General features: G+C 59.4%; 1 protein-coding gene across 1 annotated transcript in view; it reads left to right on the plus strand.

The window, feature by feature from the left end:
* LOC115602527 (putative PIP5K1A and PSMD4-like protein) overlaps positions 1 to 11,991 on the plus strand; it is a 30,952-nt gene extending 18,961 nt beyond the window's left edge. Inside the window, exons 14-26 of the mRNA XM_030473708.1 lie at positions 50 to 130; positions 1,254 to 1,338; positions 5,196 to 5,358; positions 5,685 to 5,802; positions 7,286 to 7,426; positions 8,101 to 8,215; positions 9,329 to 9,415; positions 10,101 to 10,169; positions 10,493 to 10,708; positions 10,792 to 10,900; positions 11,221 to 11,352; positions 11,595 to 11,662; positions 11,756 to 11,991. Coding sequence (XP_030329568.1) covers positions 50 to 130; positions 1,254 to 1,338; positions 5,196 to 5,358; positions 5,685 to 5,802; positions 7,286 to 7,426; positions 8,101 to 8,215; positions 9,329 to 9,415; positions 10,101 to 10,169; positions 10,493 to 10,708; positions 10,792 to 10,900; positions 11,221 to 11,352; positions 11,595 to 11,662; positions 11,756 to 11,923 — 1,552 coding nt within the window. The 3' untranslated portion in view covers positions 11,924 to 11,991. The remainder of the gene's footprint in view (positions 1 to 49; positions 131 to 1,253; positions 1,339 to 5,195; positions 5,359 to 5,684; positions 5,803 to 7,285; positions 7,427 to 8,100; positions 8,216 to 9,328; positions 9,416 to 10,100; positions 10,170 to 10,492; positions 10,709 to 10,791; positions 10,901 to 11,220; positions 11,353 to 11,594; positions 11,663 to 11,755) is intronic.
* Positions 11,992 to 12,399: the final 408 nt, after the last annotated feature.

Consider the following 12,399-nt stretch of genomic DNA (forward strand, 5'->3'; position numbering starts at 1 on the left):
GTGTTCCTTCTTGCTTAACTGCGGGTTCTCTCCTTCAATCTCTGCGTAGGTCAGTGGGCGTGCAAGTGCATAAAGCTGACAGCTCAGCAAAGGATTTGACTAGGACAGCTCCTGGCATCTTCCTGTCTAGGTGAGGGGAGGAACCAGACTTTGCCTGAAACCTTCTCCTGTCTAGAGGGTGTCCTCAGTGAGGCTTTACACTGGGATTTGGCCTCATGCTTGCTGCTGACCAGTGGTTACAGAGGATCTGTGCAGTCAGTTCCCTGCCACAACGTGGTACTGTAACGCAGCGTGTCCCCGTGCCAGGGCTCAGCCATCCTTAGTGATCTGTCCGTGTGAGGCTCTGTGGTAAACCCTCTCAGGATGGTGTCCTCCCTGCCCTGCCTGGTGCTGAGCACCCTTCTTGGGCAAAGCACAGGTTCTGGGGGGTAAGATCAAACCTGCTGCACAATGGGGCACTTCTGAAACCTTGGGAGATCCGTAAAGCTCTGCCAACCCTGAGAAGGGGTGAAAGCGATCTGTGGATTTATAACAACGTGCCTGAAATGGGATGTAACAGGTTGGTTGTGGGTTGTTTGGTTGGGTTTTTAACTCTCCACAGAATTGGGCAGTCTGGCGGGGGGTGTTCACCACCCTTTGAGGAGGTGACCTCTTAAATCCCTGTAGTCCTGTACAAAGGGGAGTGATCTGTCCCAAAATCTCTGCAGCTCCAGCTTCTGCCCTTCTAAGGGTGCGCACAGGGCGAAGGCAGGATTTGGCTCGCTCCAGTGTATCAGGTGCTCAGTGTACCCGGGTTGTATATCCTTTTGTCAGGCTGGAGCTTGAATTCAGAGCAGAAAAGGTTTGCCAGGGCGTTTTCAAACAAGGGTGCCTCTGTCTGGAAAGGCTGAGACTTGCTGAGCTCCGGTGCTTGGTCCTTTCTTTGTCCCTGGACTGTTTTCACCCAGTTTCTGTGTTGATGAGGTGCTTGAAGACTTCTCTTAAGAGGTGCTGCTGCTTTGCGGGACAAAAGATCCTTGTTTCTAACAGCTGAAGTCATGTCAGACTAGGAGGGCTGATTTTCTACGTGGTATTTTGGGTGCCTGCCCTAGCAGGGATCGTGTTGCCTTGTGTTAAACCTGCCTTACAAACGCCTTTGTGCTGTGCTGGGACGTCTCCTCGGCTGGGTACAGCAGAGCAACCCAGGAAACGTGACTTATTGAGTGCTCACTTTTAAAACCTGCTTTACAGGTCTCCCCCTTCTGTTTCCCCAGTGGCTCCCCAGGGCCTTCCATACCCGAGCACTCTGCAGAGCTGAGGGAGCAGCTCGAAGACCTGCAGGAGACTGAGATAAGCTTTGTGAGTACTTCCCTGTTTAGGAGGAAAAGAGCAGCCTGGGAGGTGGATGGAGAACTGGTGGAGGTTCCGTGGTCCCTAGTTACGCTGGGAAGATGGGCACAGAGCGGGATGTGCGAGTTGGCCAGAGCAGGAGCAGATGTTCTTCATCCCTCTCTGGATTGGGAAGGTCAGCCTGCCTTGTGCCAGGCATGGGTTAGAGATAATCTGCTGCCCCACCTGCCTTAGATAAGCAAGAGGCAAAGCAGAGACATTCCTCTTTGCTGAGGGCTCAGAGTGGGTCTGGTGGCAGATGAAACGGGTGAAGCTGCTCATCTTGCTGTCCCTGCAGCACATGATAAATACCCACAGACCCTCCCGTTGTAATGTAAGGTGGTGGTTGGTTTAAGCCTGAACTCAACAGCCCCCTTGGCTCTGCCTCTCCTGGGGTGGAGAAGGTTGGGGGGAAGATGAGGCAGGAGACCTGCTGCTCTTCCTCAGAGGAAGGCTGACCCCTCCCTGGCATCTCCCCCTCTTTTCTCTTCACAGTGAAGCAACACGGAGTTGCTGCGATGGAGGCAGATTGTTCTATTCTCTGCGTGGTCCGTGGAGTCTGACAAATAATTCAGCCCCTGTTGCTGATTATTTTTTTTTTTCCTTTTTTCCTAAGTAATCTTATGTGGACAGAAACCCAAAAGCTGGAAGGTTGGGCCACACTTAGTGGGATAGTATTAACAGAGACCGAGCCAGCACAGCTGAGCCTCGGGCACCTGAAAGTCTCCTTAGAGCAGAGCCCAGCGCCGCGTCCCTGCTGTCCTCCTTTCTTTGGAGCCTGGTGAGAGCAAGGGCGCTGCCAGGAGAAGGAGGAGGAACTGCTCAGCGTGGGCTGAAGCCTCTGGAGAAGGGACCTGACGTTCAGGAGTTGGCTGCTTCTGGTGCGACACCACGGACCTGGCGAGGACGGGCGGCTCTTTGGAGTTCCTGGGGGGGGAAAGGGGCATTGAAGCCTCACGGGGGCAGTTTGCCATAGAGCAACACGGTTTTATTTTGTATTTTAGACAAGTTTTTAATTTAAATGTTTCTCTGAACTCAGTCACATCCCTTCTCCCTGCTCCTGCAATGTGGTCTTTTTAGTTTTATTTTTATTTTTTTTTAATAAACAGGGGTTTTTTCAGTGCTCCACCAGAAAGCACCTGATGTGAGAAGGGGGAGCAGAAGCTTCAGTGACTGTGGACGAGCTCCCCTCTCCCGGCTGCTGTCCCCTCCTCTGTTTGCAATCTTGCATCGCCCCAAGACAGCGCCGAGGAGAGCGAGGTGCTGCGCCGCGTTGCTCAGAGGACTTTGAATGTATGAAGCTTTTCAGATGTCGGGGAGGTTTTGGATTCCTTTGTCCCCTGGTTTTTAAATGAAGCCCCTTTGGCCCTTCCCCACCCGCAGTGAAGGGAGAGCTCTGCGAGGGGCAGACTTTTATAGAAGTATTTCTTAAGCAAACGGACCAAACCCAAGCTGCTCCGTTCCCTTTCCCTGCCCCACGTGCAGATCCCGGCCTGATTTTTACAGCTTGGCTCCCTTGTGATACCTTTGCCTGTGTCGTAGCTGTGGTTGACACCGGTGCTCCTGGCAGCTTGAAACAAGAGATTCCTACTCGAGTGGGACAGACTCGTGCCTCCGCACAAGCGTGGAGCTTTTGGAGTCTGATTTGGTTTTAACTCAACTAAAAAGCTGGAAGGGGGGAGCGTTCCTGCTGCCCTTTCCCCGCAGTGATGCCCGGCCCGCACCGGCTGCAGCCTTCCAGAGATCTCGGAGCAGATGTTGGACTGAGCTTTATTTTCACAAAATGCTTTTTTAAAAGAAATGAAGTGACTCTTGCCCGTGTTCCTGATGGGTCAGAATCCACCGGGGGGGGGGGGGGTTATATATATTAAAAAAGTAATTTAAAGCTTACCCTTGTGGTAGTGCAAGGGGTTTCTCTACTAACTAGCAATGATTGCTGAGGAAACAGAATGTAGTGCTGTAGAAAGGGACTTTTTTGTTTAGTTGATGTTTCAGAGCCAAGTCTCTTCCCACCTTCCACTTGAACCTCTGAAAGTGGATGTGACGCAAGCTGGTATTTTTTTAAGAAAGCATTTTTTTGTATTCTTTCTTGTTTTCCTCGTCTGTCCCTGGGTGTCCAGATCCACAGGGCTGGAATGGCCAGACCCTGGGTGTCCGGATCCACAGGGATGGAATGGCCTGTCCCTGGGTGTCTGGATCCACAGGGATGGAATGGCCAGACCCTGGGGGTCTGGATCCCCAGAGTTGGAAGGGCTAGTCCCTGGGTGTCCAGATCCCCAGGGCTGGAATGACCAGACCCTGGGTGTCCGGATCCACAGGGCTGGAATGGCCAGACCCTGGGTGTCCGGATCCACAGGGATGCAAGGGCTTGTCCCTGGGGGTCCGGATCTGCAGAGGTGGAATGGCCAGACCCTGGGTGTCCGGATCCACAGGGATGGAAGGGCCTGTCCCCGGGTGTCTGGATCCACAGGGATGGAATGACCAGACCCTGGGTGTCCGGATCCACAGGGATGCAAGGGCCTGTCCCCGGGTGTCTGGATCCACAGGGATGGAATGGCCAGTCCCTGGGTGTCCGGATCTGCAGAGGTGGAATGGCCAGACCCTGGGTGTCCGGATCCACAGGGATGGAATGGCCAGTCCCTGGGTGTCTGGATCTGCAGAGGTGGAATGGCCAGACCCTGGGTGTCCGGACCCCCAGGGATGGAAGGGCCTGTCCCTGGGGGTCCGGATCCGCAGGGGGCGGGCGGTGGGGTGTTGAGGACAGTCCCTGTTTATAAACTGGTTCTCAAGGGCTCTTGAACCTTTCGACGCCAATTTAACGTCACGACGAGAGCCGGGAGCGGGAGGAAGGTCGGCTCGGGGCTGCCTGTGCTGGATCTTCCCTTCTCCCTCCCGGCTACCTCTGACTCAACCCAGCAGGTTACACTTTATAGCCGAAGTAACTGTCTATATTAGACGCTTGTTTCTTATCTTCCCTCCTAACCCCTTTTGTTTTGTTTTTAACCAGGCGGGAAGAAAACCAAGTCTCGGATTTTTTTCACGATGTAATATTTATGAAGTTGTATTTAAGTGTTTGTTTTCCTTTTCCTGGGGATAGTTATTCAGCGAGTAGGGAGCTGGGGGGTGGTGTTTCTATATTGACCTCTGCTTTGTAATGGGTTTTCAGAACTGCTTTCTTTTTCTGTGTGCGTGTTTCGAAGTGATGGGTCGTGGGTTTCATGGCTCTTTAGACCCCCCCAGCACGGGGAGGGGGCTTTGCTTCTCCGGCCACACCACTGTGGGAGTGGGGAGCAGCTGCTGCCGTAACCTCGGGATCAACGCGAGGTGATGGATCGCGGCCGGACCTGTCCCCTCCTCTCCTGCATCGCCCTCGGCGCCGCGGGGACCCCCGGCAGGGACAGGCCGGTCCCCAGGAGCAGCTCTCGCCGTGCGTGACCCTCGTCCTTTCGGCTCTGTAGCGCTTGTGGCCTCGTCCGCTGGTGGAACCGAACCGCGCAATACACCTTGTGCTGCTGCTGCCGCTGGTGCTGCTCCTCTGTCCGGGGGGGGACTGGGGGGAACCCCATTGCGGTGGCTGTGGGGTGCGGGGGGGGGCAGCGGGACGCTGTTGCAGTGTCCGGGGTGGGGTGGGGGGGAGCGGGACCTTATTGCCATGTCTGTGCGGGGCTGGGGGGGAGCAGGGCCCTGTTGCGGTGTCCAGCGGAGGGGGGGAGCGGGACCCTGTTGCGGTGTCTGTGCGGGGCTGGGTCGGGGGAGCGGCACCCCCTTGCGGTGGCTGTGTGGGGTTGAGGGGGGGGGAGCGGGACCCCGTTGCGGTGTCTGTGCAGGGCCAGGGTGGGGGAGAGCGGGACTCCGTTGCGTGTGTCTGTGGGGCGGAGGGGAGCGGGACCCCCTTACAGTGCCTATGCGGGACTGGGCAGGAGCGGGGACCTGTTGCCGTGTCTGTGCGGAACCTGGGGGGCAGCAGGACCCCGTTGCGGTGTCTGTGCGGTACCGGGGCGGGGGGAGGGGCAGCGGGACCCCGTTGCCGTGTCTGTGCGGGACCTAGGGGGGGGGGGGAGCAGGACCCCGTTGCGGTGTGTGTGCGGAGCAGGGGGGGAGCGGGGCGCCGTTGCGGTGCCTGTGCGGGACCTGGGGGGGGGAGCGGGACCCCGTTGCGGTGTCTGGGCTGGGCGGGGGAGGGGGCTTCGCTCGGTGTTTCCTCGGGACGGGGCGGAGGGAAGGGGCGGGCTCTTGGGGGGGGTTCTGCCGTCGCAGCCCTTCCGGGACTACAACTCCCAGCATGCCCCTCGCCCGCCGCCACTCACCTCGCTAAGACGGGAAGCGGGGATTGGCCGGTAGCGTGGAGCCCGTCGGCGGGCGCGGTGTGAGCTGTGCTGCGGGCCGGCGCTGGGCCGCGGCCGGCAGGATGGTTCTGGAGAGCACCATGGTGTGGTGAGCGGGACCCCGGCCCCTTCCCCCCGCCGCGGCTGCCCCCGCGGCCCGCCCCGGCCCGCCACGAGCCCCCGCGGCCCGCCCGGGCCTCCGCGGCTTTCCCTGAGTCATCCCTGGCGGCGGAGCCGGGGCCGGGCCCGGGGGGAGGCAGGAGCCGGGGCGAAGGCGCGGCAGGGCTGGGGGGGGGAGGTGGTTTAGGGGTGAGGGGCACCGGCAGAGCGGGTGGGTTTGGGGGGGGAGGTTTGAGTCCTTGGCGGGGGGGGGCAGGAAAGCGGCTCCGGGGCGAGCGGAGCGGGGCGCGGGGGCAATAGCGGGGCAAAGGGGCTCCCGTGGGCGCCTCACCCGGGGTGCGCAGGGACCTGCGGGCAGGGGGTGGGACACGCGTGGGCTCCGGGGTGCTGCTGGTAACAAACTGGGGGCACGTCCCGCTGGAGCAGAGCCCGCGCAGCCCCAGCCCTGACCGAGCGCTGCGGCCCCAGGGCCTCACCCGGCGCCCCTGCGGGGGGTGCTGAGTGAAGCGGGTGTCGCCTCTGTGCTTGTCGCTGATAGCGTTGAGGTGGATGGTTTTGTCCCTGGGTGCTAAACGCAGCCGGGGCTGGAAGTGGAGGTGAACTCGTGTTGTCCCGGAGAGCAGGAGGGATTCACTCTTGCTCCATAAGGCCACTGCCTCCTGCTCACTCCCTGCCCTGCGATGGGGTATTCGGTTGGGCTGGAGGAGAGGTGGCCCAGCGGGAGCCTGGGCACGGTCGGGAGAGTGGCCACAGGTCGGGGTTGGGGTTTTTTGTTTCAAAAGAAGCCTTTCCCCTGGTGTTAAACCTGAGAGGTTCGGGGGCAGCTCCACAGGGAGCTCTGAACTTGAGGGTAAAACAAACTCTCAAGCTCTTGTTTAACTGCGCCTCCTTCCCAGGTCGCTTTCCTGGCACAGGAGGAGGGCTCTTGCTGCCCGCCGGGTGCTGGATTTAGTCTCGATGGAGGGGTGGGCAGGGGTTTCCTTACAGCCGTGTCGCCGCTGGGCGCTATGGGGCACCGTGCCCCGTGTGCTGGCCCCGACTCCCGCCGCCGGGGTAGGACGATGTTAGATCCGCGCTGGGGCTTCGGCGCTCGGAGGGCGCTGGGAAAGCTGCTTTTTGTCCTGCTGAAAAGCCCGTGGCAGCGATGGACGCAGAGCTTTGTACTTCACCATGGACCGGGGGAGATGGGAGAAGGCGTTGAGGGAATGTGGGTCTGAGGTTGTGTCTGGCCACAGACACCTTGTTCTTCAGCAAGGAGTGGGAGCTTCCAGCTCCAGGCGTTCGTCCTGCGAGGCAAAGGTCTGGTCTGAGAGCGCAGGGAGGTGCAGAGATGATTCATCTCTCCCTGGGAAACATCCATGTCCAGCTGCTTGTCCCCAGCCCTGGGACGTCGGGTGCTGTCCCACAAAACCACCTTTGGGGGATACACCTCGCCTGCTTCACAAGCTGACACCCCCCTCTCTCTGTTTCAGCGTTGACAACAGCGAGTACATGAGGAATGGAGACTTCCTCCCGACTCGCCTGCAAGCCCAGCAGGATGCGGTCAACATCGTGTGCCACTCGAAAACCCGCAGCAACCCCGAGAACAACGTGGGGCTCATCACTTTGGCCAAGTACGCTGCTGGGGGGCCCTGGCCTCGGGGGCCACATCCCTCCTTGGTGCTGAGGAGTGGCCGGGGGGACCCGTGAGAGGGCGCAGGGGCAAGGAACAGGGGAGTGTTGCAACATGGGGCAGCAATAGCACAGTCTGAAACCAAACCAGTTCTTCTGGGAGGGCTGGTACGACAAAACCTGGTTCCTGACTGGTCTCTTGCTTGTTGGTCTCGCTCCTGCAATGCCATGATGTGTTATGGAGGCTCTTCTCTCTCGGGAGCTCTCTGTCAGACCTATCCTTTTGTGGCCCTAAGGATGGTAAATAAGGGCTGAGCTGTCCCTGTAGCTCACAGATGGCCCCAAGAGGGTGGTTCCTCCATTCTTCTGTAGAACTTCAGTGCCTCTGAGCTCCCTCTTAGCCAGAGTCGATTAAAATTGGCTGGAGCAGGGGACAGACAGACACAGACACAGACGCCTTCCTGCAGACACGTTACTTTGGGTGGTTTTTAGACAACCAGGCTAAAAGTCTGGCTTCGTGCACCCACTGACCCACCAGAGCCAAGTTCTGGCAGCCTCGGAGTAAAGCCCAGCGCAGGCTCGGTGCAGGGGGGGCTGTTCTACCCCTGCAGCAAACACAAGGCTGCACAAGGAAACTTTCAAAGCGGTGGCTGAAGTAAACGTGTTTGTGTTGCAGTAACTGTGAGGTGCTCACCACGCTCACCCCAGACACGGGCCGGATCCTTTCAAAGCTCCACACGGTGCAGCCCAAGGGGAAGATTACCTTTTGCACAGGGATCAGAGTTGCTCATGTAAGTGGTTTCCCAGGGGCAAGTGTGCTCCTTTCTGCATCGTTGCTCTTGCCTCAGTGTGTCTCTTACATTCCCTGTCCTGTGGGTGGCTCAGCTACAGAAATCTTGTTCTCTCCCTGCTCTACTGAGCAAATCGTTTTGGGTTTCATAGAATCACAGAATGGTTTGGGTTGGAAAGGACCTTAAGATCATCCAGTTCCAACCCCCTGCCATGGGCAGGGGCTCCTCGCACTAAACCACGTCACCCAAGGCTCTGTCCAACCTGCCCTTGAACACTGCCAGGGATGGAGCATTCACAACTTCCTCGGGCAACCCATTCCAGTGCTTCAACACCCTCACAGTAAAGAACTTCTTCCTTATATCTAACCTGAACTTCTCCTGTTTAAGTTTGAACCCATTACCCCTTGTCCTACCACTACAGTCCCTAAGAAAGAGTCCCTCCCCAGCATCCTTGTAGCCCCTTTCAGACACTGGAAGCTGCTCTGAGGTCTCAACGCAGCTTCTCTTCTCCAGGCTGAACAGCCCCAATGTTCTCAGCCTGTCTCCATACGGGAGCTGCTCCAGCCCCTGCTCATCCTCGTGGCCTCCTCTGGACTCGCTCCAACAGCTCCATGTCCTTTTTATGTTGAGGACACCAGAACTGTATGCAGTACTCCAAGTGAGGTCTCACGAGAGCTCAGTTTCTCAGTGGAGCTTCAGTTTCCCTGTGTCTGCAGCTGAAACCTCCTTTAGGAAATCCAGTGTAAAAACTCACAAGTTTTATCGTCTGGTCCTGGTTTGCTTTGGAGGAACCAGAGATGCAGCCGAGCTGAGGAGAGCAGCCCCCAGCCAAGGAGTGGCCCCCAGGACGTGGCCACCTCGTTGTCCTCTTTTCTTGCTCTGTCCCGTGCTGTCTCTCTCCCAACAAACTGCTCCCACCCAAGCCATGACTTCCAGAGCGGGGAGGCCGTTGGGACGTGCTCCTTGTCAACAGTTTGAAACTTGCTGCTGAAAAGCCTCTCCTGGCACTCAGCCGCAACCTTCCTGCGTGGCAGGAGAAGCGTCAGGGTGACAGCTGGTCACCTCTTTACCTGCAGGCTGCTCCTCAGCTACAATAGAGCTTCTGTCTTGCAGCTGGCTTTGAAACACCGCCAAGGCAAGAACCACAAGATGCGAATCATTGCCTTCGTCGGGAGCCCTGTGGAAGATAACGAGAAAGATGTGAGTAACGGCCAAAGGAGAGTGTGGGGGGTGAGCTCCGCGCTCCTCCTGCAAGCACACGTTTGGTTTAGTGCTTTTTCCTTGCCCTGTGTCAGGAGTGAGGCTCTGTACCCAGCGAGGAGGCCGCTTTGCAGGGCCTCTTGAGCAGAGGGAGGGCCAGATCCCCGGGCACAGCCGGGCCCGAGCCAAGGACAGAGATCCAGAGCGACCTGCCCCTCCTGGCTTGTGGCTGTCACCTCAAGCACTCTGGGCTTTTTGCCTGAGGAGCTGGGGGAGGAAATCCCTGTTCCTTGGGCAGGAACGTTGCTCTCGGCCTTTGGAAGATGCTGTTGCGTTGGCATCTTAATTAACTCAGCTGGAGTTCATGCAGGTGTTGTGGGTCTCTTGGAGAGAACAGGTCAGGAACGGGAGGAGGTGCTGCCTGTCCCAGGCTCCTGCTGTGTCCCCGTTGATGGGGATGGTTCCTTGCTTGGGCAGGAGCGGGTCCCTCCTGCTGCCTCGCAGCACCTTGGGCGCTGGAGAGGTAAAATACCTCAAACGCTTTCCTGCTGGGAGGCCGTGAAACTGGGCAGCTGATTTGGGCCTCCAGGACTGAACCCCTACGTGCTGTTGCCTGGTTTCTGATGAGCTGAATGTGCCTAAGAGCCAAAATCCAAGCTAATGCCTTGGTGTCCTCTCACTGCAGCTGGTGAAACTGGCAAAACGTCTTAAGAAAGAGAAAGTCAACGTGGACATCATCAATTTTGGAGAAGAGGTGAGACTTCTGCCACATTTCTGGCATGGGATCAGGGCAGGATTTGTGTCCCTTCCAACCCGGAGCCCTTACTCAGGCACCTGAGGGTATGAGCAGCCCTTTGGGTCTCGGTCTCCTTGGCAGCTGCCCCAGTGCAGAGTAACGTTTCCTTCCTCTCTTGTTTCCCTGTGGGCAGCATTGAATGCTTTCCACCTTGATGGAAATAGTGGAGCTCTGGGCTCCCTCATGGTGCAGAGATGTGGGGTGCAGGGAGTAGCTGCCCGTCCCTCCTGCAGAGCCCCTCCAAGCACAGCTCTAATCCCAGCCTTTCTCTTTGCCCCTAGGAAGCCAACACAGACAAGCTGACTGCCTTCATTAACACCTTAAACGGCAAGGACGGGACTGGCTCGCACCTGGTGACGGTGCCACCGGGGCCCAGCCTGGCTGACGCCCTCATCAGCTCCCCCATCCTGGCCGGGGAGGGCGGTGCCATGCTGGGCCTCGGTGCAAGCGATTTCGAGTTTGGGGTGGACCCGAGCGCGGACCCGGAGCTGGCGCTGGTGAGCGATGGGGATGCAGGGGGTGGCCGTGGGCTGAGCCTGCTCTGCCTGGCTCAGCCCATTGCCTGGGCCCATCTCTGCAGGCTCTGCGTGTCTCCATGGAGGAGCAGAGGCAGCGGCAAGAGGAGGAGGCCAGGAGGGCTGCAGCTGCCTCTGCGGCTGAGGCTGGGATAGCAGCCACTGCTGGGGACGGTGAGGAGCTGGGCAGGGAGTGCACGGGCAGGGTGTTCCCTGGGAGGGTGCCTGCCCAGCACGTGGGCTCCTGGGGCAGCGGTTGTTGCTGCGAGGCGGCCTGGCTCTGCGGGAGGCAGCTCTGCTCCTGGCAGGGCCCTTCTGCTGCTGCTGAACTCCCAAATGACCCGCTCCTGTGCTGGGTGTTGTGGGCAGGGGCTCTGCTCCAGTCCCCTTCCCCAGCGAGGCCACGTGTCTGAGCAGGAACAGGCGTTGTGTGGGGCGCTGAACCCCCGCGGGCAGCACCACTGCTGTTCCTGAGCACGGGTTTGGCTCCGCAGATTCGGACGATGCTTTGCTGAAGATGACGATCACTCAGCAGGAGTTTGGCCGGGCCGGGCTGCCCGACCTCAGCAGCATGACGGAGGAGGAGCAGATTGCTTACGCCATGCAGATGTCACTGCAGGGGGCAGGTGAGTGCCTGGCGCTGGCTCTTGGCCTGTTCCCAAAGGGAAAGCCCGGGGGCAGGTCCTGTGCCTCCAGGAATGGAGCCGCTGGCCCCTACACCCAACCTGCCCCAGAGTGAGGCTGAGACCCCAAACCTGGGCAGGGTCCAGCCCTACCTGAACGCTTGGGGTGGGTGCAAGGGTCGCTCCCCTGAGCTGGGGGGAGGCTGTGCGAATCCTCTGTCTGCACTGTCCCTCTCCTCTGCCAGAGTTTGCCCAGGCGGAGGCAGCAGAAGTGGACAGCAGCACAGCCATGGACACCTCCGAACCCACTAAGGTGTGCTTCAGTCCCGCTTGGCGCGGATCCCATCCCACCCCTGTCCCTCTCCCGCGGGGAGGAAGCCCCCAACTCTCCTCCCTCTTCCCGCAGGAGGAGGATGACTACGACGTGATGCAGGACCCTGAGTTCCTGCAGAGTGTGCTGGAGAACCTGCCAGGCGTGGACCCCAACAACGAGGCCATCCGCAACGCCATGGGCTCGCTGGCCTCGCAGGCCTCCAAGGAGAGCAAGGACAAGAAGGAGGAAGAGAAGAAGTGAGGGCCCGGGGGGGGGGCCCGGCGCGGGGGGGTCCTGCTGGAGAGGGGCAATAAAGGCTTCCACGGGCGGCCTGTCCCGCGCACGTGCCTGGGGGCGGGGCCGCGCTGCACAAGCCCCGCCCCCTGCGCCCCTTCCCGCCGTGTTGATAGTGGCGGCGGGGCGGGGCTTGGCGGTTGATGGGGAGCAGAGGCAGCCAATCAGCGAGAGTCTGCAGGGCGGGAGCCAATGAGGTCGGGGGAGGCGGGGCTTGTTGAATGGAGGCCCTGCGGCTCAATGGGGGGCGTGGCTTTGTGGGGTCAGCCAATGGGGGAGGCGGGGTGGGGCGCGTCACCAAAAGGGTTGAGCCTTGTGCATCATGTGCCTGACGGAGGTGGGCGGGGCAGGCGCGCAGAGTGACAGCAGTACCAGCCAATGGGAGGAGTCGACGGAACCGTTTCCGAGCGCTTCTGACCAATGGGGCTGGCGGAGGGGCGGGC

Source organism: Strigops habroptila, chromosome 22 (genome assembly GCF_004027225.2).
Source record: "Strigops habroptila isolate Jane chromosome 22, bStrHab1.2.pri, whole genome shotgun sequence".
Lineage (NCBI taxonomy): Eukaryota > Metazoa > Chordata > Aves > Psittaciformes > Psittacidae > Strigops > Strigops habroptila.